The sequence below is a fragment of the Drosophila santomea genome, chromosome 3L (assembly GCF_016746245.2).
Source record: "Drosophila santomea strain STO CAGO 1482 chromosome 3L, Prin_Dsan_1.1, whole genome shotgun sequence".
Lineage (NCBI taxonomy): Eukaryota > Metazoa > Arthropoda > Insecta > Diptera > Drosophilidae > Drosophila > Drosophila santomea.
Window position 1 is genome coordinate 12,605,654 of NC_053018.2, and position 26,137 is coordinate 12,631,790.

Here is a 26,137-nt window from a genome sequence, read left to right on the forward strand (position 1 = left end):
AAACCTAGTTTCTAAAATATCAATATATAGGTGCTCTACATATGCGCAAAATTTTGGCTTACAAATCATTATAAGTCCATTCTTTTCCAATAAGGCCATAAATAAGTTTCAAGGAGTTGGCGATAGCAATGCAATTAGCTTTGAAATCGTGTATCTATGCACCCCTTTCCATATCATTTTCAAGTGGCAATCAAGTTTGAACTGCCTATTAATAGACGATTCGATCGAAATTTAATTTCAGTTGACTTAAGAGATTAGCGTTGCTTAAACTTATGAGGTCTACGCAAATATTTACGGAACACGCTAACACCCCGCAGTTGTCGAATAATTAGCGGTCATTTAAAGGCAATTATCACATAAACACTCATAGGCTAGCGCCTCGCGGTGCTGAATTCTTCAAATCGATGGGGGTAAATCATGCGAAAGTTGAGTTATGTGGCCCAATGTTGCGCATACGCCATGTGTCAAACAAAAGCCCCGTGACAAGTCAGTTGCCCAGTGAGGGTGTGTGGTGGTGCCCAAGACATGGGAAAGTAACGAAAAACCAACATGCACGAGTACTTAGATCAAATGATTTCATTAGCACTGGCCCCTCAATTGTGTTCATTTTAATTACATACATTTTATCAGCCGTCAATGCTTACGACTGCGAAGCCGCAAGGAAGAGGCAAGTTGTCGTGGCCCATGTGTCAATAAGTCAAACGATGTTAATTAATTAAGTGCGATAGCAAAATGCTCTGCAATTGTTGGCCTGTCACACGCAGTTCGCGTTGGCCCATCGTAATTAGCCCAAAAAGCCCTCTTACACAACCTAGAAGTTCTCTATCCGAAAATGTAATTATTTGCCCTAATCAGCCGTGCTCTCCATTGCCAAAGTGCAGTGCGACTTCTATGGAATTCCCAGTAATTAGCTATGCATTCAACTGGAACTATCTCTAAAGCAAGGAAACTGTATCGTTTCAAAGAGAAGGTGGGAATATGTATTTGTTTAAGGCAGAACTTTACCCAACAGTTGGGTGGACATAACTCAAAAGAATTGCGAGGTAGCACTTTTTAAAGTGAGCAGATAAACCCAAATCAGCTTGCTTTATAAATAGAGTATTGTCACATGAAAACGACTTTGGATTCCGAAATTAAGTACGTTTATCGCAGTCGCGTGAAGAGCGCCTATCTGCAATTAATGTACAGATTATCAAAACAATGTGGCTTTATGCACCGACGTCGAGTGGTTGAAGTGGTGCTGAGCTATCCGATAGGCAATGCTCCCAGGACGAACCATCTTTTGCGCCAACGCATCGCCGTACAGTTTCACCAACGAAGGCTCCTCCTCCACGGGCTCCAAATATGCAGACAGTCCACCCATCAGCTGCAAGAGCAAAATCGAACTGTATCTAGTTTATCTTCATTTTAATATACATCCTTTCACTCACCAAGGTCTCATTACAGTTTATGAAACGAACTGCCTGAACATGCTCAGACCAGAGACGCCTCCGCCACTTGTTATCATATTTTTGTGCCAAAGGCACCAGCACCAGTGAACTAAACAGTTCATCGCCATAGCTGGCCGCCTCAAAATGTTCCACAAACAGATAGTAAAGCGGTTCAAATCTCGCCTTATCCACAAGTTCGGCATCAAAGTCAAATTCATGGGCTGCATTCTCCCTGTAGAAATCCACAAGGCAATCACGCAGCAGGTCATGCAAATCCGGATCCAGGAACTGTGAGTCCGGCCCCATGAAGGCAATCATCAGGTACATAAGCTTTTCCAGCGAGCTAACAATCTGCAATCCCTCTCGTTCCAATTGCCGCACGAAAGTCAACGTCATGCGGACCACCTGGTTTTCTGTTTAATAGACAACAAAAACAAAAAGGAAAAACATGATTTATTTCGAAGAAAAGCAAAGCTCGAAGTCAGCGTCCTCACCTGAGTATATAGCCGCTGGACGCTGCTGCACATTTTGCAAGTAATTGCTGAGGATGAGTCGGAGCTGGAAAAAGGGCCAGTCCGTTGGCAGGATGGGCGCTTGTGTGTAGCTCAAGGATAGCGACGGCTCCGAGTTGTCCTGGAAAAGAAGTAAGCAAAATCAATATATATGCATTGAAAGTGTGGCATTCAGCGCCGTCACTGAGCCGGGAAATAAAAATTGCAAGTTTGTAAAATTCATAAGTCTGTTAGCTTTTGTACTTAAATCTACTCCCGAGTCAGTTGAAGCTTGAAATTTGTTTTCTATTTTACTTAAATTTATTACTCGAAGTGCACTAAAGTTGTAAAATATAAAATACTGTAAATTGAAATTTGCTTCCCTCAAACTCTTTTGAAACAAGGAAACATCGCAGCAATAACATATAAAAATAATGCTATACCTATTTCTATTAAAGAATCCAAAGAAACTATCACTTACAGCTATTATGTGAGGATACACCATCTCCAGACACGATTGCTGCAGCAGCTTTAGGCTAGATTCGTCCAATTTGACGAACTCGCCATTGAAAATGAAACGCTCAAAGATGCTCTTGATCTGCGTGGCATGGGCAGTGGACAGGCAGCAGAGGTAATTGTACACCAACTGCAGCATCTGCTGTCGCTCCAGATAGATTTCCATTCCATCTGTTGTGAGCAGCTGATGAATAAGCCTCAGCTCGCTGCGGGCAAAGAAGTTGGTGGCCAGGACGCGATTCAGCTGGGTGCTCAGCTGGCGCAGATATTCGGCCAGAGGTTCAAGCACCGCAGGTTGCATAAGCGCCGCGAACAATGGCTTCTCACCGCTCTCCAGGGAAACGGCGAGCAGTGCCCACAGGTTACTCAACAGGTTCACCGGATACGTCTCACTGACAATCAACTGCGGTCCGTAGTCGTGCATCAGCACTGCGCCCACGTTAGGCAACGCCGCATGCACGTGGCGGCGATCAATGGGGCGTTTCAGCATTATGGAGCCCTTGCTGGAATATAGCAATTAAATTAGGTGTGATTTAAGGTCTAGCACGATCAACTTACACTAGGTCATGTACGCAAGCAATGAATCCGCTGGACTGCACAAATTTCGGAAGGATGCTGCGCAGGAAGGGCTGGAAACTGGTGGTGCCCAACAAGCTGTTGCGAGAAAACCAGCCTACAGCATATAGAGCAGCGCTCAGAAGCGTCATCTGACTAAACTGAAGTACAGATTATTAGGAATTTGTTTTTTATGAGTTTAAGGAAGTATGGCAATACAGAAACTTACATCTTTGATCTTCGCGACGCGGGAAACAGTATGCATCCAGCCGCAGCAGCAGTTGTTAAGCGGCTCCACGAGCAGCTTCTGTCCCTCAACGTCGCACGCTCCACTCTCGCCACTGGCCACCAGTGCAACCAGCAGGGCGGCTGCGTGTTGGCGCACCAGCCCTGATCCGCCCACTCCATCGAAAGCGCAGTGATTGCCGTGCCAGTCCAGTAGCTGTCGCAGCGCGGGCAGGAACTGCCTGTAAATTACGCAAAATCATAGTCATTATATTGTGGCTTGGCTTGGCTATAAAAATGAGCCGCAGGCTAAAAAATGCTCAGTTGGACTTTAGCAATTTTTGGGCAGAAGCAAAAATGGCTGCAAGGCATTTAAACCTTATTTTAGCGCTACTCGTAATCTATGAACTAATTCCTGTTAATCAAGGAGTAAGTATTTGCTACCGAGAGTTTGAAAGTTAAATAAGATTTTGTGCCGGTAATTAGGTGGAAATTAATCCAACGATCATAAAGCAGGTGAGAAAACTGCGAATGCGATGCCTAAATCAGACAGGAGCTTCCCTAGGTAAGTATTTCACTTTTTTTTTTTTTGTGAAATTCCACACTACATTGATTCACTACAGAAGTCATAGACAATTCGGTAAAAAATAGGATACTACCCACAGATCCTGATATAAAATGTTTTCTTCACTGCATGTTTGACATGTTCGGATTGGTATGTGTCCTTCACAAGGCTTGAAATAAGTTCTAAATAATGACAAATTACTTTCCCTACAGATTGACTCACAAAACATCATGCACTTGGAAGCACTGTTGGAGGTTTTGCCCGAGGAAATACACAAGACTATTAACGGATTGGTCGGTGCATGTGGAACTAAGAGTACGTAAACTGATTTAAATACTATAATGAAATCACATTTTAAAGCTCCTTTCAGAGGGCAAAGATGGCTGTGATACCGCTTATGAAACCGTCAAGTGCTACATCGCCGTCAACGGAAAATTCATATGGGAAGAGATAATAGTGCTAATTGGGTAGCCCTAACCAACCTGAATATATCCCGGTCCACGATTCCCAAGAGCAGCAAGCAGCGCAGGTTGCGCAGTGCCTCGATCTGAACGCGCACCATCTGGACCTGCCAAAGAGAGATCCGTGTCAATAAAATTACTTTCACTGAAGCCCATGCATACAAACCTTGTTGTCTTGAAGGAATAAGTACTGTTGAAGACGCACAATCAGGACTCCTTTAGAAAAACTCTTAGCTATATCAAGGTGTTGGCAAATCAACACCCGAATCAGTTTTAGAAATAGAACTTGCGGCTGGCCATAGAACTGATTGCTTCCACTCGACGAGGGTAGAAAATGTTTAAAGAGTGTATCTATAAGATAACTTTCATTGGCCAACTGACGAGCCACTTTGCTACTTGTACGAGCTATCCTTATAAGTAGTTTCAGACAGGACTCCACTGTGTTATTATCTGGTTTTACAGAGTCCAAGATGAAACTATAAAAAACATTATTATTAAAAATAACTTTAGCTCTAAGACACTTCATTGCTTACCGAATCCTTTGCAATATATTTGTTCTGAGCAGACAGTCCATGAGATCTGTTTCAGCCAGTTGAAAGTCATCCATGGAAGTTCGACTCTCCGATTCATCTTCATCCACTTCCGCGCGTACAGATTTACTGGTGGTCAGCAGCTTCATGTAACGCTGCAGGAATGCTATGGAGTTGGTATCTGTATCTTCCCCTTTGCCATCACTGCCGTTCCCCAAAACCTCTAGTGTTGGTTGCCAATGACAGTAGGCGTTGTCTTGAACATGATCAAGCAGCACTTCGTGGGTTTCGTTATAAAATAGGTTGGCAAGAGCTCGGCTAACAACCTCCAGTTGTGCAGGGGCATTGTCATCGAGCCCAAAGCGCAGCAGAAAGAATATTTTTGATATAGGCAGAGACAACACTTGATCATAGAATCCCTGGTTATAGATGCTAAAGATCCCAGCTATAGCTCCGAAGGCTGATAATCTTTGCTGTAAGACAGTGGATCTAGAAAGTAAAGTGAGTAATATGAAACCGATTTAATCTTGCAGTTATCTAGACGATGCTCACCTGGCTAATCTGAATAGCTCTTGAAGTGCGTAGCCGGGTCGATCTGCCTCCTCGCCATGTAAGTAAAGTTCTCGCTCATCTAGTTGCTGCGCAGCATCTTGATCCTTGAGTGTGTGAGGCAGGAGCACACCTTTCCAATCGAAGCGAGCATTAAACTGCTCTCCCGGCTTTAGTTCACTTATCTTAGCGGGAATATCCCGCATCCACGCCAATTTATGTTCCTCGACGAGATTGAAATTAACCCAATTTCCTTTGTCGCTCTGCTGCAATAGCTCGATAGCTGGATTGCAATCGGGTAGAGAAGCATTTTGTGGATCTTGGGCTTTTATAGACTGTGTGGGCATGGGCGGTGCTTCAATTATCTTAGGTAAACTCGGGTTTGGCCGCTTGGCACTTTGTGTGCTCTGACGTTTTTTGGACAACAAAGCGATCAACGAGGGATCTGCAAAGCATTAAATACATTTTAAGAGAAACAACATTTTAACGTACAGCACTTATTTACCCAAAGAAGCCAGCAAGCTTTCTTTCTCGGCCAAGATGTCTTTTTCAGTCATTTGCTTGAGTACATTTAGGTTTTCCTGGTGCAGCTCCTTTCCCAGCTTAGCATCTTTTATAATGGAACTTGTATCATTCCGTGGTGAATCCGTCTCATTTTTTGAGTTTTTCTCACTTAAAGAATTTGCTCCTAAAAGTTGTTTGGCAAAAATGCTAAGCGGCTTGCCGGTATCGACCTAAAACATAAAAATCATTATAAATTAGGAGTTAAGGATACAATAATACAACCTTTTTAGTTTCTGGCAAGGCAGGTCTCCTGGTTCCTTCAGTTCTTTCGACCAGTTCGCCCAGCACATTGCCTATGGAACTTGGATTCATTTTGCTGCCCTTCACATCGCCCAGAATGTTTTCCTGGATTTCATCGAGCAGAACCTGGTTGACATTCGTTCCACGTTCTTCTGAGACACTTGTTGGAATCTCTGGGATGCTTTCTTTAAGAACTGCTGGAATTGGCTCCTTTTGTTTTTCCGTAGCGGAGGTAACACGTCCCAATTTCGCCTGCTCCCGTCTTTGGGCGAACATAGACTTCTTAGGAGCTAGTTAGTTAAAGAAATCAACAATAAATGTACTTTATAAATCTTTGGCCAAAGGAGGGAATCTGAATGCACCTTTATCCATGCGCACGAAAGCCGCTGCAGGCTGAAAACTGGGATCTTTGGCCCGCTCTGCATTAAACTCGGCTGCCATTCGCAGAACATCCTCCTCACTTTCACCGGGCTTGAGTTTTTTAAACATTTTAGCCGGAAATACAAAACAAAATATATTTAAAAACAAGTCGGCTGCAGTGTGGCCGCATCTCTGAAAGATACCACAAAGAATGTAGTTGCCATAACAGACACGTAACAGAACTGTATATTACAGAATGTTGTTTTAATTGGAAAATTTTTCGGTGATGTTTCCAATTAGATTTTAGCAGAGGATAGCGGATAATTCAGTTTTTGTGCAAATATTAATATTAGTATTTTCATCACTGCATTCAAAATATTGGTCCAAATATAATTTCAAACCTCGTTGAGTTCGTAATTAAATTTCCAATCGAACTGTGTTTTCAAAAAAAATTATATTTTTTTCACATTTTTTGCAATTTTTGATGATGATTTTGGATTTTTGCCGAAACTCACAGATTTAGATAAAAAACCATTTACAACAATTAAATACACCATTTAAATGAAGTTTATTTTGCATTCAAGTAGAAAAAACGATTTAATAATACATGCACAAGCCATTAACTAGTTTTCGTTCACTTTCCGTCCTTTTTAAAAGTGGTCCCGGTATCGGACAAACACTTGTGGAGCGATTGCTGCGCCACTATGGTGTCCTTGTGAGGCAGTGCAGCCACGTGGAAGAACATCTCGAGTCCCTCCTTGAAAAGCTCAATAGCCTCTCCGGTTTTCTGCGCCTCCATGGCCCGCGCTGCCTCTCGATACAGCTCCTCGATCTTGATCAATTTGGCCACGCTCTCCTTGAGCGAGATGTTCTTGCGGCAGCGAGGACAACGCACATCCTTCGCCAAGTCCTTGGGGAACTTGAGCAGGTTAGAGCAGTTGGCTGAGGTGCACCTTTAATATTTAAATATTCAAGTTATGCTTTATCAATTGATAGCGAAACTAGTACCCACCAGAAGCGCACTTGCTTGTCCAGTTTCTGGAGCAGTGGCCAGTTCTCCTGGCAGGCCATGCAGTTGCAGCTGAAGGAGTAGCGTCCTCGCAGGGCACGCTGCCTCTCCTTCAAGTTATTTTTGATGAAAATGGGTCCGTAGTTCACAGCCACCGATTCATTGGCACGATGCGGCTTGGTGGCTGTGAGGACCAGCTTCTTGCCAACAAAATGACAAGCGGTGCTGGAATTGTAAGAAGGATCCTCAAGGATCTCAATAAAACGTAACCAAATGAAACCCACCTGGGCCAGCACTCGTGATTGAAGTAGGAACCAGTACCATAAAGGCCGGCGGCTAGATACACCGTCTTGCTGCCATCGAATCGATGCTCCTCGGTCACCTGGGTTTGATAGATCTGGTGGGCATTGTACTGGAGCACCTGCAGCAGGCCCAGCAAAGCGGTGGCCACCTGCAGCTCCACGGCCGTGGGGTTCACGCCCTCGGTCTTGCGACGTCCGAAGTACAGTGACTTCTGCAGAATGCGCAACAGGAAGCCGGACATCAGAGTTCGCCGCAAGTAGTCCTCCGGCTGGCGCTCCTCCTCGTGGGAGCACAAGTGCTCGAAAAGCAGGTTGGCGGTGGCCAAGCCCTGCTCCAAGCTGGACGCCTGCGTGAAGACACGCAGGGCGATGAAGCACAGGATGGACATGCCCGAACCGATCATCAGATCCATGTACTCGCACTCAAAACGATGGTAGCTGGAGCAGGCCTCACCCATGCACTGGGCGGAGCAAAAGGCGATTCCAGAGCAATGGAGGCAGGAGACCGGAGTGCGCAACCTGTAATTTATGGGTTTGGACATTTTTAACAACCACACTTCCAAGTATAATGTGCCTTACCTCTTGAAGCAATGATGACAATGGGTGCCAAAGTAGGTGGGCTCCAAGCAGGCGGCCACTGGCTCCTCACAGAGCAGAACATCGCCGGTTCTCAGACCCTCGTTGGCCACCACAAAACGACCCTTCTCCTTGGTCTCCACCAGCCGCACCACCTTGGACGCACCAACCAGTTCGGCACTCTCGCCATGTGCCAGTTGAGGCACCTGTTCCGAGGTGGCTTCCTTGGGCTTCGGCTTCACTGCAGCAATTTCCTTGCGGCACAGGGCGATGTGGGTGGAATCACAGCCAGGCATCTTCTCGGCTATCTTCAATGAGATCTCGGCGCGGGCAGGTTCTCCCATGACTAAAAATAAATGGTTTTTGATTAGTATAATACTATTGGGATGCTCCTGGCTGACCCACCTGCATAAGCTTTGGCCATCTTCAAGTAGTAATCCACACTGGACTTCAGCTCCAGTCCAAAGTTGATGGCCAACTTGAGGTCATTCAAAGCAGCCTCGCCCTCGCCCAAGCGGATCAGTATGGAAGCCCTCGACTTGTAGGCCAGTGCCAAGGTGAGGCCATCATCGATGACGGGATCTGCATTCCGGTCGGGAGCCCGCATCACGGCCAGATTGGCGGCCATGAGAGCCTGCTGCAGCAGCTCTCTGATTTCCTCTGGTTCGCCACTGCCACTGGGACTGCCGCTCATCAGGTAGAGCTTATCCGCCTGGGCACGTCGTTGGGCCGAGAAGAGGGCATCCTTCTGCTTGAACACCGGCTGCACATGCTCCAGGACACCGAGCACGGGATCGCACACCTCGCGATCACTGAAGATGGAGAGCACTCGGGCGGCATTGGACTTCAGTTTGCCAAAGTAGTTGCGCAGCCACTTGTCGCCACATGCATCCCGCACGTCCACGCAGAACTCGTTGAAGAAGCCCCTCTTCTCCGACTGCACGGTCTGCGTGGAGCAGATCTCATGGTACGTGGCGTCGAACTCCATGTGGACTCCAAATTATGTAAAATTTGATTCAGATTTGCGGTGCAACGGCTGTAAAAGTGGTATCGTCCGCGTTTTCTGATCTCCACACTGCCGCTGAGTAGGGGAAACAGCTGGCGGACGTTCCTCCTCCAAAAATAGCACCGATCGTTCAGTTGGGCGCATTATAAATATTCGGTATTGAGTTCCGAACTAGTACCACCGGTCATCGGTGTTCACTTTCGATATTTTTTGAAAATTTTATTTGTTTTCGAAATAAATGGTTATTTACACTAAATAGTTTTTTATTTTCAATGAACTTTACTTTCCACTTAAAATGCAAGCGATCAGTTGTAATAATTTGCATTTTATTTGTAACTGGAATCGGGCTTATAAATCACATTAAATAATTTATTTAAAAATTAGCTAAACGTACAAAAATATAACAATATGTATATCAGAGTATTTGTAGTTATATATTCGTAGTTAAATATGTTAAGTATAGTTTCATCGCCTGGAAAATATTCAAGTTGATTTCAAACTTTTATTAATATTTCGATTTGCTCATGGACTAGATAGACTTTGTCAACCATTCATTGTTTATCCTATCATCTTGGAAAGACCTTTAAGTAGAAAGTTATATGCTGTGTAACATTTTTTTGGGACACTCAATTAACTTTGATATTATGGCTATCAAAATGCGGAGGACAAACTTAAAATGATCTCAGACTAGAGCGGAATATCCTGTGGAATTAAAAACATAAAACTAAGAAATTATAAACAAATTTTGCGTTTGATTTCATTTTACTCTTTGTATTTATTTACTCGAATAATGATTGCGTGATTTTCAATGATCAAGTCTAATTAAATGGGTTAAATGATGCAAAGGTGTTCGACTTCATTAAAATGCTTTTGTTTGGGATAGTGATAAATCATATTTAAAAAGTCATTACTTTCACTACAGTCGTACAAAATTCAATTTGGCTAGTTAAGAGTAAGGTACAAATTATACATATACTTTTAAATTCAGAACCATTACAGTGTATATAAAATAGGATTGAACTTAAGATTGGTCGGTTTTGCGATCGGGTTCAGATTCACATGATATATCAAATAAATTACATGGTGTGTATGGGTATTGTGTTGGTTTTTGTTTGTTAGCTTTAGTCACAATTAATCTCGTTGGCTTCAATTGCAATACGATCTAAGAGAAAGTGTTACTAAACTTAACAAATAAAATGCTAAAAAATTTTCAGCCTCGCCGCCGAACTTGCTCAAGACTGCGACAGCTATTTGAAGCTTACAAGTCGGTATTTTAGTAGGTATATGTATATGTATATGTGTATATTATAAACTATTATCATCACATTGTAAACGTTAAGTGTTTCTCATTATTTTGTGTAATCCATTAATCTAAGCAAAAACGAGTACATCGTAGTTTTAATGTCTTTTGTGTTTAAGCTTAAACGCTGCCAAGTCCATCCGAGTCTATCCCTCGATTGTTCAGATATCTGATTATCAATCAGCCTGCTTCACTCTGCTCACTCTGATTTACGCTAAGCTAATTCGCTTTCAAAAGCAGTCGGATGGGACGAACTAAACACCCGTGAAACTTTTCGAAGCCGGTTTCGTTTTTGGTATGTGTGTTTGTTTTTTTTTTTAGCAGTTCACTGAGGGCGATTGCCCTCAGCAAGGGTAGCCTACGTACAATTGTAAATAAATTAGCGCTTAAGAGATAGAGTGGCCTAAACCTACTTGTAGGTCGCAGGATAGCCTAAGAAATGTTTTTGTTTGGGATTAGCTCGCGTCCGTCACGCGCCAAAATGTTGCATTTTCTCGTTTGCGTTTGCGTTTAGTTTATAAATAAATTAGCCATAGTATCACTTATTTTATATTTTAAGAAAATAACCAAACTAATTCAACTATAAAAACTTAAAACGGATAACCCAGAACGTACGTGGAAGAGGCCTGTTTTACACTTAAGGAAAGCAGCACGAGACTGTCTCATTGCAGCAGAGAGCGAGTGGCGACCGAGCCGACTTAACCTAACGCTACTACTATACAAAATGGAGCACAGCGTCAGCCGGATCACCAGCCGCACTCCCGGCCGCAGCCCGATCCGCCCTGCAGAGCGGGACCGCAGACGGGTGGCCGGGCCGAGCCGAGTTAACCTGATAGGTGCGAGATTGGGACAGACATCTCACGACATCTTAATGCCCAGGGCGCGACTCGTATACTCGTACACCACGTAGCTGATGGACACTGCCGGCAGGACCTTGAGGAAGTTTGGCGTGATGCCGCGGTACAGCCCCGTCAGACCCTCCTGTCGGACGATCTTGCGGAACAGGCCCGTCATCGTCTCCTCGCCACTGTGCGCGTCGCTGCTCTTCAGGGGTATTTGCGTTTTCCGCTTTTGATTGGCAATTGTTTCGGCGGCTGCAAGTGGAAATGGGAAAATTATTATAGCATTACGTTAGAAGCAATTATAACCCAGATTTAATGTACCTTGTGCCTGTAGCCGAGTGCGCACCAGGGCCAACGGGTAGGAGCAGAGCTGTCCGAGTGTGCTCGATGTACTGCCGCACGCCAGGAGCACCAGGAAGCTGGGCTGCTCGTTGTTGTCGTGGTTGGCAATGTACCGCCTCTTGAGGGTTTCGTATACCGCCAAATCGATGCCGGCATAAGGCAGGATACCCAGAATGTTCGGTACATAGCCACGGTAGAAGCTGCGCACTCCCTCCTGCTTGTAGATTTTGACCGCCGCATCGGCAATGCCCGCGTACTGCCCCGTTTTCCGGAGCGCCAGGCGCGTCTTTAATACTTCCATGGGGTAGATGATGGTCTGTGAAATGCCGCCTGCCGCAGCGCCCGCGTAGAAACGCTCCACGATGCTCATCTGGCGGCTGCCATCGTCTCCGCGGATCAGTCGCTTCATCTGTTCGTAGGCAGCAAACTTGAAAGCTGTTTCGGGGGCAATCTTCAACACATTGATGCCATTGCCTCGCCACATGCTCCGCGATCCGCCCTCGTTCAGCATGATGTGCATGCACTCTGAGATTCCCATTCTTTGTGTTTGTACCTGGTTGGGAGAATTCGTTTGTTTAGATTTCAAGAGAAATGCTTCCTGTGTAGCGGCGTACTCACCTGCAAGTACACTTTAATCCTGTCCAGCGGCGCTGTGCACGTCCGGGAAACTGCTCCAGCTATGCCACCGGCCACCAAGTGTCGCCACCAGAGGCCCGTCTGCATCTCTTTCTGTGTGAAGTCATCAGGTACGTTCATATCCTCGCCAATGTCGAGGTACTGCAAAAATCCAAAGGTAAGCGATTAAAATACGTGTGTTACAACTAGAGATCTTGGACTATATGCTAGTCTAATTTAAGGAAAATCTAGTTTAGATTGATGAATACAGCTTGAAAAGGGGTTCAGTTTCATTCCTTCTAGCGGCAAAATACAAAATCAAAGTATGCATTCATTTACGTGAACTACTACTTCCTCGGGGAGGCGACATTCTTCGACGTCTTCCACCAAGTGAACCAATTCCTTGAGAGCCTCTAGCGCCATGATTTTAAGCCAACTAAGCACCGACTGCTATCTCTGCTTCCCAAGCGATGCAACCAGGTGCGGTAATATTGAATAATAATGCAGGCTGCTCATGCAGAATGCAAAAGAGCGATGTGATGCGATGGGCGGACTGACTGGGCAATCCACACGCGCCACTAAAATCCCCATCACCAGAGCAGTGGGAATTGCGGAAGCGGGCGAGAATGAACGATGCAAGAGCCGTAAACAAAAGTTATATCATTCACATTCACATTAGTTTTGCTATTCGTGCAGGAATACCTATGTATGCAGCTTTGCACACATATATATCTGGTTCGTGCCGCAACCATGTAGTTTATTTTCTCGATTTGCGGATTTTCTTTAGACGTGCGCCACCCCGAAAATAATTATAATTGGCTCGCCTTTTGTCTGTCGCCTAAACAAATTGGTTGTGCAATTTGGCGGATCTATCCTCTCCCTAAAAAACGAACGCCCAGTGGGCCTGAATGAAGTGAAATATTATTTGAGTTCGTATGAATTGCACAGCTTTTGGCTTAAAATCGAATTAATGCCACTGATAGCCGGAAAGCTGTCTGATATTGATAACAATTATCAAGTCTTGTGATGCGCGAAGCTTTCGTGCGAGCAAAAACCCAACTGAATCCGATTGATTACCACTTTCAGCGTTATAAAGAATTTTTCCAGAAGCTCAGGGCGCACATAAAAGGTTATTACACTTTTCATCCCCCCAACGAACTGGTGTCATTGAAACTAATTTGGACAATAGACATGCGAATCATAACAGAAGCCAAGTGATTTGTTTATCTATTTAGCGGAGCAAGAAATGTCCAGTGTTTCCCGGTGAAAACATCCGCTTTAGGCGTGCAAAAATCATTCTGCGTGTTTGTCACATTCACACGGTGACAATTTTGAGCAGTCTCTTCGCAGAATGTGAATTTTAACCTCTGGCGGCAAATAATGATGGCAAAAAGGGGGGCATAGGTTCACTGAATGGGTTAAGTGTACGTAAACATTTAAAACGACTTCAGTTTGCGCTCACAATTAGCGAATAGCAATCACATGGGCTTTCCATTCAGAAAATTGTGGGAATTAGTTGGCCAATTACCGAAATGGAATATTAATCCGAGGCGAAAAGAGCGATGGAAATTTTACGGAATGTAAATGGGCCTCTTAGTGCAACGTCATTGCTGATGGAATTATCATTCTCGATTTGAGATATATATATTTAATATATACACCACATCGAGTCACATGAGTGCGAAAAAGAGCTTTTTTTATACACAATGATCTATTTATAAGTCAGCCGTGATTTTGGCGCACGAACGTGGAAATGACCGTGAAAGTAGAGTAGTCTCGGTCGCAAAGAAAACAGGTTAACAAACGATGTATCTAGGTTTTCTGCAACCATGAATGAACAATCTTTGATTACTAAGAGCCATTTACAAGCCTTCAAACGCCTTGGACTAATGAACTAACTCGAATTCAAGGCGAATACGCTTGAATGGCCGATCAAGCGAGATAGCAAGGCTATAAGCTAAAAGCCATTGCAGTCCGATATCTGGGTTTTTTCAAGGTATATACTACATACTATATGATGCAGGTACAGTGGATCATCGACCGACTGATGAACTTGACTCATGCCCGCTGAATTTGTGGCGGCGATCTTGACGCTGGTTAAATCCACCCAAACGACGTCAGCGAGTTTCAAAGTAAACATCAGTGCAATGTAAATATCAACACGTTTATAAAGAGAGAAAACTGCTCACGTCACACAAATTGTGGGGGCTTGACCAAGCGAGCCATCGTGGATAACGAGCCAAGAGGGAGCGGGTCAATCACATGGCGCTGACTCAGTCGGTCGCCCACAGTGCGTATACTTGCTACACTCACATTATGCTGCAGCGCGTTAACACACATACGCCCTGTTGGCCAAGAGCACAAAAGCGTGACGTTTGCAGGCGCCTAGCAACAAGTTGGTAGAAATACACATGCCAGAGAGTAGAGAGCCACGCAAAACGCAAATCTTGGGCCAAGTGCCATGTGTGTGTGGACACATATAAATGTGTTGCTGAGTAAAGTATGTCGTCTTCGGCGATCGTACAAGTTAAAGTCTGCCTGCTGGGCGATGGCGGGGCGGGGAATGCAGACCGGTTCCATATCAGCACGTCACCCGACGGAGCGCCTTTTTGGCCCGCCATCCATCGATGGAGCGTCTGTTGCTAGGCGACTTTAAACGTCCGTGGGGCAACTTGAAAAAACCCGAATACCAAATACCACGACAAATTATTGTGTAAGTGCACAAGTGCAGCGAACAATTGCAACAGCTGCGAAGTTGAATGGGAAACCAATCGCGGACGTTTTAAAGTGCGTATTTTTAGGTGCACCACAGGGAGGAAATATCATGAAAATAGCACGCATGTCTGGCATTAAAGCGAATGCGAATGGCTTCTACAAGAGATCTTTGGGATTCCAACTTCAATGCCAATAAGCTGTTCACGTTTCCCCGAATTATTGGGTAAGTCACATCGAGCTGAGACTGCCTTATGGCAATCCCCGTTGAAGTTCCGGGGAAAACCACACAAACGATAAGATAATCGCAGCAAATTATTGGCGAATGAGTCAGCTTCCGCTGCACTTGGTCACATATAGAATAATGGTTATAACTTGGGTCTACAAAGGATTGTAAAGGGGGCCTGTCAGCAACGTACCCGTCCCATCATATCGCGAAATATGACCACGAAATCCTCCATCATGTCGCCAGCGACTGCCATTTGCTGAATATTGTGATAATCGACGGGCAGATTGTACTGGTATGTGCTATTTCGCAGCATCTTGTCTCGTTTGCACTGTTTCACTTCCGATCTCAAACGCCGATGTTCGTGTCCGTTGTTTCCGCCTATCTTTGCGGAATGTGGCGGCTTTCACTCTTTAAAATTGACAATTGCCAACTTTCACTCGCTGCAGCAGTTACAAAATATCTGATGCAGCTCTCTTTGGCTTTGCTTATTTGATTTCTTAACTTCAAGATACACTATCTTGTGGATGCTAGACTTAAGCTCGATTCGCTTGATTGCAATTGTGCATTCACACTTGTCGCGAGGGAGAACAGCGCTCGAGCTCAATTATATAACTACGCTCCAGGGGCGAGGGGCCTTTGGTTTTATTTCTAGGCGTCTAGGGGATTTAACGCGCGCACAACCAACGCGGGAGCCAGCCGACTGAAGACTGAACCCGAATCCGCAACCGAATCCGAAACCGCATCCAAATCCGAACCCGAAGAGCGTCGGCGATCGCAGCCGAAGCTCCGCGATGTGTGTAGCTTCGCGAGAGCAAAGTACACCTCTGTGCTTTTCACGCCTTCCCCCCTGCTCTCTTTTTCCCCCACCCTCCGATTTCGATGGGGCAGCGCGCGTGCGGCCTCTGAACAACCCCTACCACGAAAAACTACCCCATCCCCATCCCCGCCAGAATCGGCTTCTTGCCAATTAGTTATCATTGCCTAGGCCTGTGTGACACGCATTTCCAAGTTTACCCGATGGGTTTACCCGCTCTTTTTGACAGCCACCACAACAAACCACTAAGAAGTGCGTGTCTGGGAGTAAGGGGTCGAAGATGTGGATACCCTAACTGTAATATATGTCTGATAACTCAAGAATTTTCATTAATTTATCAACAGATTACGCATTCCTTTACTTTCTCAATACTCGCCATTCAGTATGCATTCCAGGAATATATTTATATAGTTTATAAATACATTGTACAGACTTCCATTGAAGAATGAATTTATGAGAAATATGATAAGCCCGCTTAGGGAACTTGGAGTAGATATACTCTCCACACACTCCATGTTGTGTATCACAACAATGGGTATGGGTCTAATAAACGATACCCTTGGCCAATAGGCCAGACTCTTTTGGCATTTATTTGCCTGTTATTGTTTACCCGTCGCTTCGATTCTTTATCACAAAGCCACTTTTCGCATGCCAAACCGGATCACACCGACCGACCCACCGACTTGGCACCATCATCATCATCTCGAGGGTCTGGCACCCAGCCCAGTTGATAGCCACATGACGGGCGTGTGACTTTATTAGCTCCTCCGCGCCTGGATGACGCTCTCTCCAGAGGTGATCTTCATTGTTTACAGGCGGCGGAAACTTTTGCTCCATTTCATTACCATGCCTACGTCACTTGTGTAAATAAGTTCTCTGATTAAAACAACAGGTTCGGGGGAACTTTTCGCGTGTCGTCAACAGAAAACATGTCTAAAATTAAGTATAAATTATAGAAACGCAAAATGAAAATAACTGGCTCTTATCACTGCGAAAAAAAAACTGTGAAACAACAAGCTGGTCATTGAAAACTGAGCTCTGACCACAAGATTCTAGATTCTAGACTATTGCCCCGAGATAAGAGCAGTCAGCAGGCTGGAGGAAAACACAAAACACACCCATTTTTTAGGGCCTGTCGCTGGCGAGATCACTTGCAGTAGTAATTGATACCTTAACCAGCTGGAATTAGTTTACGATGTCCAATAAACATAGATGTGGTTGGCTGCACTAGGCGTTCCATTCAATTGCCTACTTAACGAGCCCCCATCGGCATTAAATTGCCAATGTCTCGGTCTCGAGTAATGAACAGCAATTCCCAGAAACACTTGACTTATATGATTTGATACGATGATAGTCAGGCAGGCAGGGAAGTATCATCCGCGTACTTGGCGAATTGAGCTGTCCAACTACTAACTGCGTGTCGAATCGCAGGCACAGAGATATAACACTATTATGCCCACCAACTTATACAATATTTAATTTGTTAGCTCACTGCGAGAGATCGCGAATTCAATCACTAGTTGAGTTGCAGCTGCCGCTGGAGTTCTCGAAAAGTATCGCAAGTGCGCGACACTTACAACTTCTAGACTGCGGACTTTGGCCAAGAGTGATTACAGCGCGCAATTGGCGAACAAATTTTTCGCAACATGCTAACGACAAAGCAAATACATATACTACACTATAACATGTACATAGTTCTTATCGGCGCGAGAATGCGTTCCATCGCTCTGGTCGAATCAATCATTGAATTGCTGGCAACTTAATTAAAGCCCAGTTAGTGCGCAGGCCTCGAGTTGCCCACTTTCATCGCGTTCATCAGCCTAATGCAAGACCTTTGCTATTCCGGACCTGTATGCTCGTTAAATTCCTAAAAATAGCAGCGGAACGGGACCTGTCTTGCCGACTAGTACTAAGTCAGATCCCGGCCAGAAACCGGCTGTCGAGAAGCGGGCCTCCCTAAGTCGGCTTGGCAACAATCTCCTGGAGCCGGTTGACCTTAAGATTTCGAGTCTGCACAGTCGTCAGTAAAAGTAAAAAAAAACGGAGCGAAGAAAAAACCCGCAGCTGATAATCGCATGTTTTAAAAAGTTGTTCCAAACGATCGCTGCCTTTGGGATTCATCTAAATGGCAAGTACTTTTTTTTCGCGGGGTCTTCATTGAATATTATTCTCCAGTTACAAGGGATTGAAATAAATTGTGGAATTTAACAGTGACAGTGAGCAAAAAGATAAAAGTAAACAAAATGATTACGCAGACAACAAAGCGATGACATCGTAACCTGCCACAGCACACCGAAAGAAATTATACAATGCGGTGATATTTTGAAAAAGCCCCAGTCAGACTTATCAACATTATAGTACTATCAAACGATTTCCTCTAATTACCCACAAAGAAAGCAATGGTACTTTTGGTACATTTAGTACCTCTTTTCAATTAATTTAAAGCAGTTAAGTTAAAGGTGCTAATGATTAAGCCCAATTAGTAATCATTCAACTAACTAGGGAACCTAATTGAAGTTATTCTTTTAAGTCAAGTTTAAGGACTGATTATTCGAGAAGATTACTCAAGAAGCAACGCATTCACGCATTTGGTACGAGGTACGCTGTAAGACTTTTGAAAACTAAAGAACAACCGCACTATTGCAAATATAAGGGATTCGCATTCTGTTGGGCATGAAATTAGCTCACTGTGTAACGAAAACTGCTGCATCTTTATGACAATGTGAGAATTATCCCGAAAAGCGCTCGGAACGATATCAAATACGGACTTCCCCAAAGCGAGCTCTTAAAAAATCTGATGAAATAATCATAATGTTTACGTCAGTCCCGGTAAAAGAGCGTGATTAAGAGAGTGGGCATGATATGGCTAAAGCTCCGGCTCTTGGGCGCTCCGGTCCTTGAAAAATGGTCGCTCGGGTGAAGGTAAAACACTACGAAATAATACGCATGCAGGCAATATAACTGGTGGCTGATTAGCGAATGGGACTGATGATAAAGCCTTTTTCTCGGTGGGCGTGATAGGTTTGATAGGTGTTTTGATGGTTGTGATGGGTGTGTACAGTGTCCGGGCGTAGGTACGTATGTGTCCCCGAGTGCCCTGCTTCTACGTGGGAGGGTCTACAACAATATCAATGGTAATCGTAATATGTAACTTGACGGATATGTACCTTCAGATCTTCCTCAGTTAGTCAGGAGTAGTGTGGGTGTAGGTACTACAATCGACATTTTGGTTAGTTTGTGTGTGAGGTGTTTTTGTTGGTTTAATTTTGTTGTTGGATATGGGCGAGGATAAGAAGGGTAAAAGTTGGCAATTAGTTAACGTTTAACAGCTACAGGTACTAGTGTACATAGACATATAAAACCAAACGCGATTGAACAAAAACTAATCCAGAGAGACAGTGGAACCCCTTTAAAGAACCACTGCTCTCTGTTTTCTGAACTCAGGAACTGGCACTAAACGCCACAACGTATCTGAAGTAAACTCACAGTAGAGTGCCGCCAAAATTTAATCAAGTCGTGTATGTCCGTTGAGGGCGCCAAGAGCATGAAGTCCCGCCACTCGTTAAAGCTAATGTTCAGGCTGCCGTCCTTGTCCATTCTGCATGATAAGCCGCACATATAGGCAATTGTTTAAGAATGTCGAGGATAATTAACCCACCTGGTGAGCAGATTCCTGGCCTCGTCCAAGTCAATGTCCAGGCCCAGGTCCTTGAACGCCGATATCAGCTCCTCCAAGTCCACTTTGCCTGTAATTTAATTAACTCATTAAAACCAATCTAATTAAAGTCTAATTAAGCACCCACCATCACGGTTCTTATCTAGGTGCGAGAACTGCAGGACCAGGTTCTTCTCATGCTCCCGCACGTAATGCAGGAACTCGGCGAAGCCCACGTTGCCGCTCTGATCCTTGTCCGACTGCTGGAGGAATTTCTGTAATGGCAAGGAAGCACGGAATATTACTGGCGATACTCCTGGAAAGTTTACTAGCTGCACTGCCGGAATATTACTGGAAATTAGTGTCGCGCACTCGCAGACCTTTCGCATAATGAGCGATGAGTATCGACCTGAATCGTGAAAACAAATCAATTTCTGGTATCATGTGGGCTTCGTCAGCGGAAACCATAAAAATCTCCTCGGTCGTCTGCACATTAACCCTCTATACACCATCTAATCCAATTCTGATTGCTTTCGGGACTTGTCGAAATACTTGTTACATGTAATTTCACAATCTGGTGATTTACATGTCTTTAAATGTGGGATTCCTCTAGAAAGATTAAAATGCTAAGATAAAAGTATAAGTCCCACACTTTTATCTACGTGTTTATAGCTTCATGGCCAATAGCTACCAGTTTGTTTTGGCTAAAATGTAAACAAAGCTGCTAATAATACCAACAACCATATCTGTTAGTCAAACAACAAGATTTGTACGCGAAATATTATTGTGCTCATTTAAAAATAGATTTCTCTCCTTTCTCCCGACGGCCAGCACATTTCTCTTGATTTAATAAACCCTTTTTTGGCCACTACAGATATGACACATTGAAAGGGCCAGCTGCCCAGGGTCAGTAGCCGTGCCAAATGTTTCGCCCTGATCAGAGCAAGCAAACAATGCACACTGCATAAATTAAGATTCTCAGATACTTTTGCCCGTCAAGGCCGCATATTATTGATCTCTACAATCTACCGTCTGTTTGGCGAAGAATAGCAACTAGAAAAATGCATTGTTAGTTTCCTGAGAAAATGGCGAGCCCCGGGCACGTGTATGTAAATTATGCCAAACAAGATTGCTTGTCCTCCACGACAAATACACATTTTTTAAAGTCACGGGAGTCTCCGATGGGATTTCTTTACCAAGTCCTATTCATGCTACATTCGAATTGGCTAGCTGATATGTGTTGGCTTCCATATATCGTTCTATAAATAGTCTTAGCTCACCTCCGCGTAAACGCTCGACAATCCGAACTCGTGCAGTGCCGCCGACAGGTCGTGGATGTCGATCCTGCCATCGCCGTCGCGGTCCAGCTTGTTGAAGATGCGCTCCAGCCGCTCCTCGTCCTCGATGGGGATCTCGGTGGGCAGGATGGAGCCGGAGCTGGCGACCTCGTGCAGATCATAGGGCAAGGGCGTGTTGGTGGTGGCGTTGGCAAGATGGGCATGCTGCAGGCCGAGATTCTGGCCGTGCTCATAGCTGGCGGCTAGCGTGCGGGCGGAGTAGTTGGCCTGCGCCTGCTGGGCGAAGTTGAAGTTACTGGCCGGATCGGGCGTCAAGTCGATGTCGATGTGCTGTTGCTTCTGATCCTCTGGCTTATAGTCCTTATGCTCCTTTTGATCCTGCTGCTTGCTTACTGCTAAGGATGCACTGTGTTCGATTCCAACTTGCTTTCTGACCATTCTCCACACTCGTGTTTACAGTTTACCTCGAGTTTTCTGTTCTTTAACTGGCAGCTGAAGGATTTCTCTGGGTGTGCTCGGCTTCCGTTTCTCTGGGGGATTACGTGTTGGTTTAATGGCTGCTCTGCTCTTATGGCCGGCTCATTTTGCTCTCCGTGGCAAAAACAATTGGAAAAACAGTCACCTGTAAGAGGTATTAAGTGTTGTATATACATACATAAGTTTATAATGTTATGTCTGTGCGAAAGATAAATAAACCAGCTGAACGTATCGAATTTCCCCGCGATGAAGTCATCGTCCTCTTGGCTGGAAACCTACAATACAGAGGTGCCAATTTTTAGGACCATTGGTTTAGGTGCCCATTGATTTTCGCAGCCAATTTTGAAGGCCAGCGATTTTCCGGAAAAACCTTGAAAAACCCACAGCTTCACGCACACGCACGCACATGTCTCCAAAAAGCGAAGGAGAGGGAAGGGGCAGTGGAGGGAAATGAGGAGAGAGTCTCCCCCAGCAACTCGAACTTTCTACTTTGCAAGCTTAGCTTCGGTTGAAGAATTCTTCACGCTTTCCACTCACACACTTTCTACATTCTTTTCTGCATTGTCCGCCTTTTTCCAGCCGGGTGTGACTCAAAATTCTCGCGAAATGCTTGCAAATTGTTGCCAATTTGGCAAAAATGATTCTGCACTCGATTTTCATGCACACACACACGCACGCACACAGGCAAGCGAATGGAATGTGGATATGCAAAAGAAAGTGATAAACTTGAATTGCTTTTCCCACTGTTTCTGTGGCCATTACCTACTGGTCGAGCTGTTCAAGAGTTCGTCTGGTTTTACGCTATTTCGGCGGCTTTATGGCTTTAAGCGATTCACACAGAACTCTTAAATTTTAATTTTTTTGGGTTTGCCAGTGTGACCACGAACGCTTATCTAGATATACTTCTTGAGGGGTCTGAAATACCCTAAAATGTATCGTGCCTGCACTTAGCCATGACTCGAACCTATTTGTGGATTTTGACCGCGGAATTGTAAGGTAACACTATTTATTTGAAATTTATTTATGAATTTTAAATATCCAAATATTTGTATATAAATGTGTTTTTATATTTTGATATGTAATATATATGTTTTGCATAAAACTTAAAATTGCTTAAAATTTAAATTTATGTTCAAAGCCATGTTATGTTAAGTTAACTAGCATTAATTTGGCAAATATATATATTAAATTTGATATTGTTGTTAAATAATTAAAAATATATTCCCATTAAAACACCAAAGTGTACACATGTTAACATAATATGTATTATCTCATCTCGCTTCCCTCGCAGAATCCTGGCATACACTTTAAGCTAAGTAATTCGTTAGTTAGGTATATCTATACAAAATTGGTCTAAACTGTGGAAATAATTGGGAATAGTTGCACTTTATGTTTGAAGTTGAAGAATGAATACAAAATTCAGTTAGTTACATTAAATGCGCGCATAGCAGCCTCGGCCAGACATCAAGACACATAACAAAGGAGACACAACTTGACAACTGAATGGAATACAAAAAAATACAATCGCGTGAGCTCGCCCCCCGGATTTTAGTTCATCAGCAAATCCCAGGCGTCATCCTCGGCGTTTCCTTTGTTGCCCGATGAAGCCGTTGCCGTTTTGGGCTTCACATTCTTGACGTCCAGGCTCTCGAAGCCCTCGCTCAGCTTCTGCGAAGTGTCCTGCAGCTTCATGTTGCGGCGAGCAGTCGGTCCGCCGGACGGAGCGTTCTGGTAGGAGGTCTCTGAACTCTGGTAGTTCGACGCCTCGAAGCCAGACCAATCGGCATCGCGGGTGAGGCCGGCGGTGGCGTTGCCGCTGCTGGTGCTCAGCTGATTGTGGTACGAGCTGGAGCTGGTCATCTGCGACTTGTTGTGGCCGTTGTCCTGCCAGCCGCCCCAGTCGCTGTCGCTAACTCCGCTCTGCTGGCCCAATCCTCCGGTTAGATTGCCGCCCACCGAATTTGAGCGCTGGTAGGCGCTGCTGTCCTCGAAGTTGGGATCGTTGTATCCGCCCTGCGGCGACGAAATGTTGCTGCCCGCCAGATTGTTCCAGCCTCGTTTGCCGATATCGGTGACCTGCGATTGTAAGTTATGTGTTAGAAGAATGATGGTTTGGAGAAGATTTACTGGATGAAACCGAACTACAGACCTTGCTGGCCACATCGGTAACTCCGCTTTGTACGGAATCTAGCAAAGTTCCTTCTTTAATCTACAACCAAAAAAGATGCAAATAAATAATACAAACAATAAGGTGTACAAATTAAATAAACAAAGAAATACGGGGATTATTTTCAGAGATTTTGTTTTCATTTGCTTTTAAAGTGGGTTTATACAATTACGATATATCTGTAGCTACAGTGGAGCTATCTACAGTTTTAAAACCTTTTTAATTACTCAGCAATCTAACAATAAACCAAAACAATACAATATCAACATTAAATTGAACAAAATCAAAGAAAATTAGCAAATGAAGATTCAAAATCTGAAAGGTATATGAATTCAACTGCAGGACTCACCTTCGTCGAGGCCAAATTGACTGTGGTGACGGCCTTCTCCTTGGCGGTGGTAGCCAGCTTGGAGGCGTTGGTGGAGAATAGGCTCCAGCCAGAGGCCAAAGTGGACAGCGTCGAGTCGAAAAGCTCCTGAGATTGCGTTTTCGGTGGTGGTTCGCGTGTGAACCCGAAACCTGCATATTTTCCGCCCTGACTCGGTGGCAAGTTTCTGGAATAATCAATGAGGTTAGATCAAAGCTAATAGGGAGGAATTCCATATAGAGCCTACTCTGGCCTGGATGCATTCTCCACTTGGCGTCTGCTGAAGAACTCTTCCTTTTGGTCCTTAAACTCCTGCGTTTGGTACTGCTGATAGCCTCCAGGTTCAGCGCCTCCGCCGTTCTGATAGCCTCCATTTCCTCCGTTTCCGCCATAACCTGTTGCACTGGGACGCGACTGGTAGCTGCTGTTGCTGGAGCCACCTGCGCTGAAGCTATTGTTGCTGCCCACGCGGGCTGTCGCCTCCTTGAGGTCCCAGCTCTTGCCCTGGGCCAAGGTGGCTATCTTATCGCGGTACAGAGCCGCGGCCTTGGAGTTGTAACGCTGGGTGATGGGCGCCCGTTCGTTCCAGTCGTCCTGATCCTCCAGGAACTCGCGGGCATTGCGATTTCCGCCCGCCTTCATCTTCTCCAGCTCGATGTCCTTCCACTTGTCCATGGTGACGGATCGCACGAAGGACAGGTGCACGCCCAGGCTGCGATGCTTGCCGGAGCACTCCAGGCAGATCCAGATGCCGTACGTCACGGAGACCCACTGGGGATTGTGGGTACCGCACTCGAAGCATTTCTGTGTGGTTAAAAAACAAAGATAATGCTTATATAGCGACTTTGGACAAAGGAGGAAACCCACCGAGTTCTCATCCTGGGGCTTCAGTTCCTGGAGCACCCGTCGCGTCCTGGGACTCGCCATGGCAACTGGTTTCTATGGTTTCTGGCCTGGCTCTGGCTCTGGTTGATTGCCCAACTCTGGCGTTCAGTTGAGTTCCGCAGCTGATAACCGAGTTGCTAATGAAACTTTTGCTGACGCTGGCGCTGATTTGGGTGCAATCTTGGCTGGAGAGGGGGCGATTTAGAGCTCCCACAGTCGCTTAAGAGCCTTTAAAGTCCACGGATCGCGGCGAGCGCCTGGCTAAACACATTTAACAAAGTTGCGAATTTTTTTGCATCAGCTGGGACGCTTGGAATTAATGGCAAATTGGCAAAAAAAAAAGTGTTAAGCGTGTCCCACTTGGAATTGGAGATGAGCTGACCACTCACGACGGCATCGATATACCGAATATTTCAAGGTAAGCCCAAGAGAGTTGTGAGTACTATCGATATATACCCAGCTCTAGCTTCCACTTGGAATTGGTTTTGTAGTGTGACCAAAGGGCACGCGATAAGCGACTTACGGATTTGCGATATATCGATAGCTTGTTGAACTTGAGCGGGCTATTTGAATAGTTTTCCCATGCAATATTTGGAAATTCTTTCTTTGGCATACTGTCAGTTTTAAATGTGTGCTTTACAAAAATATTTAGTAGCTTACATAAATAAAACATTTCATTTTGTTAATTGTTGTTTTTAAGTATAGAAAGCAATTTTTTATGCATTAAAAGTAACATTTTGTGAAAATGGCAAAACGGAATATCCATATTTATGTATAAGGTTTTTATAGATTGGAAATAAAATTTTTAAATTGGTAATTTACTGAATAATAACTGAATAATAAAGATACTTTTAAACAAAAGATGACCTAAATTAAATGTAGTCGTCAGTAACTTTTAAGCGGACTCAATATTGCAGAAAATCTTTCTCCGCTCGCCAGCAAATTCAATTAACCCAACTCGATGGCATCGCCTTTGTTTCGAGCACGCCGAAAACCCCTCAACAAATTATACATTATCACGCTGATCTGATTTCCAGATTTTCAGTGCTCATGTG

General features: G+C 44.6%; 5 protein-coding genes across 11 annotated transcripts; 1 reads left to right on the plus strand and 4 right to left on the minus strand.

The window, feature by feature from the left end:
• Nucleotides 1-957: 957 nt before the first annotated feature.
• LOC120448988 (RNA polymerase II-associated protein 1) lies at nt 958-6,678 on the minus strand. Its single transcript, XM_039631255.2, has 13 exons — nt 6,489-6,678; nt 6,109-6,416; nt 5,828-6,056; nt 5,326-5,767; nt 4,777-5,262; nt 4,410-4,719; nt 4,265-4,350; nt 3,222-3,459; nt 2,996-3,153; nt 2,403-2,940; nt 1,925-2,063; nt 1,431-1,843; nt 958-1,366 (listed from the first exon to the last, which is right to left on the minus strand). The coding sequence occupies exons 1-13, from the start codon at nt 6,613-6,615 to the stop codon at nt 1,193-1,195; spliced, it is 3,648 nt and encodes a 1,215-aa protein (XP_039487189.1). The 5' UTR covers nt 6,616-6,678; the 3' UTR covers nt 958-1,192.
• On the plus strand, nt 3,523-4,291 carry LOC120448989 (general odorant-binding protein 69a). 2 transcript variants are annotated; one of them, XM_039631257.1, is made up of 5 exons: nt 3,523-3,646; nt 3,704-3,782; nt 3,844-3,932; nt 3,995-4,097; nt 4,153-4,291. In XM_039631257.1, exons 1-5 carry the CDS (start codon nt 3,575-3,577, stop codon nt 4,251-4,253), a joined length of 444 nt encoding a protein of 147 aa, XP_039487191.1. In that variant the 5' UTR covers nt 3,523-3,574; the 3' UTR covers nt 4,254-4,291. The 2 variants fall into 2 exon arrangements, with proteins under 2 accessions (XP_039487191.1, XP_039487190.1); XM_039631256.1 differs by having other exon boundaries at nt 3,525-3,646; nt 3,841-3,932.
• Nucleotides 6,679-7,037: 359 nt separating the features above from the next.
• LOC120449711 (SET and MYND domain-containing protein 4) lies at nt 7,038-9,488 on the minus strand. Its single transcript, XM_039632327.2, has 5 exons — nt 8,779-9,488; nt 8,377-8,719; nt 7,780-8,316; nt 7,499-7,720; nt 7,038-7,439 (listed from the first exon to the last, which is right to left on the minus strand). The coding sequence occupies exons 1-5, from the start codon at nt 9,359-9,361 to the stop codon at nt 7,121-7,123; spliced, it is 2,004 nt and encodes a 667-aa protein (XP_039488261.1). The 5' UTR covers nt 9,362-9,488; the 3' UTR covers nt 7,038-7,120.
• A 641-nt stretch (nt 9,489-10,129) lies between these two features.
• Nucleotides 10,130-22,578, minus strand: LOC120448050 (probable calcium-binding mitochondrial carrier CBG00135). 5 transcript variants are annotated; one of them, XM_039629794.1, is made up of 8 exons: nt 22,426-22,578; nt 21,169-21,808; nt 20,037-20,163; nt 19,892-19,979; nt 19,720-19,831; nt 12,482-12,640; nt 11,843-12,416; nt 10,130-11,773 (listed from the first exon to the last, which is right to left on the minus strand). In XM_039629794.1, the coding sequence occupies exons 2-8, from the start codon at nt 21,622-21,624 to the stop codon at nt 11,538-11,540; spliced, it is 1,752 nt and encodes a 583-aa protein (XP_039485728.1). In that variant the 5' UTR covers nt 21,625-21,808; nt 22,426-22,578; the 3' UTR covers nt 10,130-11,537. The 5 variants fall into 5 exon arrangements, with proteins under 5 accessions (XP_039485728.1, XP_039485729.1, XP_039485730.1 ...); XM_039629795.1 differs by having other exon boundaries at nt 22,430-22,573; XM_039629796.1 differs by lacking the exon at nt 22,426-22,578 and adding an exon at nt 22,201-22,322.
• A 328-nt stretch (nt 22,579-22,906) lies between these two features.
• LOC120449252 (ADP-ribosylation factor GTPase-activating protein 1) lies at nt 22,907-25,486 on the minus strand. Of its 2 annotated transcripts, XM_039631630.2 has the most exons (5): nt 25,065-25,484; nt 24,445-25,001; nt 24,180-24,384; nt 23,813-23,872; nt 22,907-23,739 (listed from the first exon to the last, which is right to left on the minus strand). In XM_039631630.2, the coding sequence occupies exons 1-5, from the start codon at nt 25,122-25,124 to the stop codon at nt 23,212-23,214; spliced, it is 1,410 nt and encodes a 469-aa protein (XP_039487564.1). In that variant the 5' UTR covers nt 25,125-25,484; the 3' UTR covers nt 22,907-23,211. The 2 variants fall into 2 exon arrangements, with proteins under 2 accessions (XP_039487564.1, XP_039487565.1); XM_039631631.2 differs by lacking the exon at nt 23,813-23,872 and having other exon boundaries at nt 25,065-25,486.
• Nucleotides 25,487-26,137: the final 651 nt, after the last annotated feature.

Excerpts from the sequence above, each read along its gene's own strand:
- LOC120448989 (XM_039631256.1), top strand. The coding sequence starts at position 3,575 with ATGGCTGCAAGGCATTTAAACCTTATTTTAGCGCTACTCGTAATCTAT. Across the intron at positions 3,647-3,703 it reads TAATTCCTGTTAATCAAGGA|GTGGAAATTAATCCAACGAT; the intron begins GTAAGTATTTGC and ends GCCGGTAATTAG. Across the intron at positions 3,933-3,994 it reads TGTTTGACATGTTCGGATTG|ATTGACTCACAAAACATCAT; the intron begins GTATGTGTCCTT and ends CTTTCCCTACAG.
- LOC120448988 (XM_039631255.2), bottom strand. The coding sequence starts at position 6,615 with ATGTTTAAAAAACTCAAGCCCGGTGAAAGTGAGGAGGATGTTCTGCGA. Across the intron at positions 6,417-6,488 it reads TTTCGTGCGCATGGATAAAG|CTCCTAAGAAGTCTATGTTC; the intron begins GTGCATTCAGAT and ends TTAACTAACTAG. Across the intron at positions 1,844-1,924 it reads TCCAGCGGCTATATACTCAG|AAAACCAGGTGGTCCGCATG; the intron begins GTGAGGACGCTG and ends TCTATTAAACAG.
- LOC120449711 (XM_039632327.2), bottom strand. The coding sequence starts at position 9,361 with ATGGAGTTCGACGCCACGTACCATGAGATCTGCTCCACGCAGACCGTG. Across the intron at positions 8,720-8,778 it reads GATGGCCAAAGCTTATGCAG|TCATGGGAGAACCTGCCCGC; the intron begins GTGGGTCAGCCA and ends ATTTATTTTTAG. Across the intron at positions 7,721-7,779 it reads AATCACGAGTGCTGGCCCAG|CACCGCTTGTCATTTTGTTG; the intron begins GTGGGTTTCATT and ends TTACAATTCCAG.
- LOC120448050 (XM_039629794.1), bottom strand. The coding sequence starts at position 21,624 with ATGGTCAGAAAGCAAGTTGGAATCGAACACAGTGCATCCTTAGCAGTA. Across the intron at positions 20,164-21,168 it reads TGTCGAGCGTTTACGCGGAG|AAATTCCTCCAGCAGTCGGA; the intron begins GTGAGCTAAGAC and ends TTGCCATTACAG. Across the intron at positions 12,641-19,719 it reads AATTTTGGCGGCACTCTACT|TACCTCGACATTGGCGAGGA; the intron begins GTGAGTTTACTT and ends GGATTTTTGCAG.
- LOC120449252 (XM_039631630.2), bottom strand. The coding sequence starts at position 25,124 with ATGGCGAGTCCCAGGACGCGACGGGTGCTCCAGGAACTGAAGCCCCAG. Across the intron at positions 23,873-24,179 it reads TCAATTTGGCCTCGACGAAG|ATTAAAGAAGGAACTTTGCT; the intron begins GTGAGTCCTGCA and ends TTTTGGTTGTAG. Across the intron at positions 23,740-23,812 it reads TTACCGATGTGGCCAGCAAG|GTCACCGATATCGGCAAACG; the intron begins GTCTGTAGTTCG and ends TTACAATCGCAG.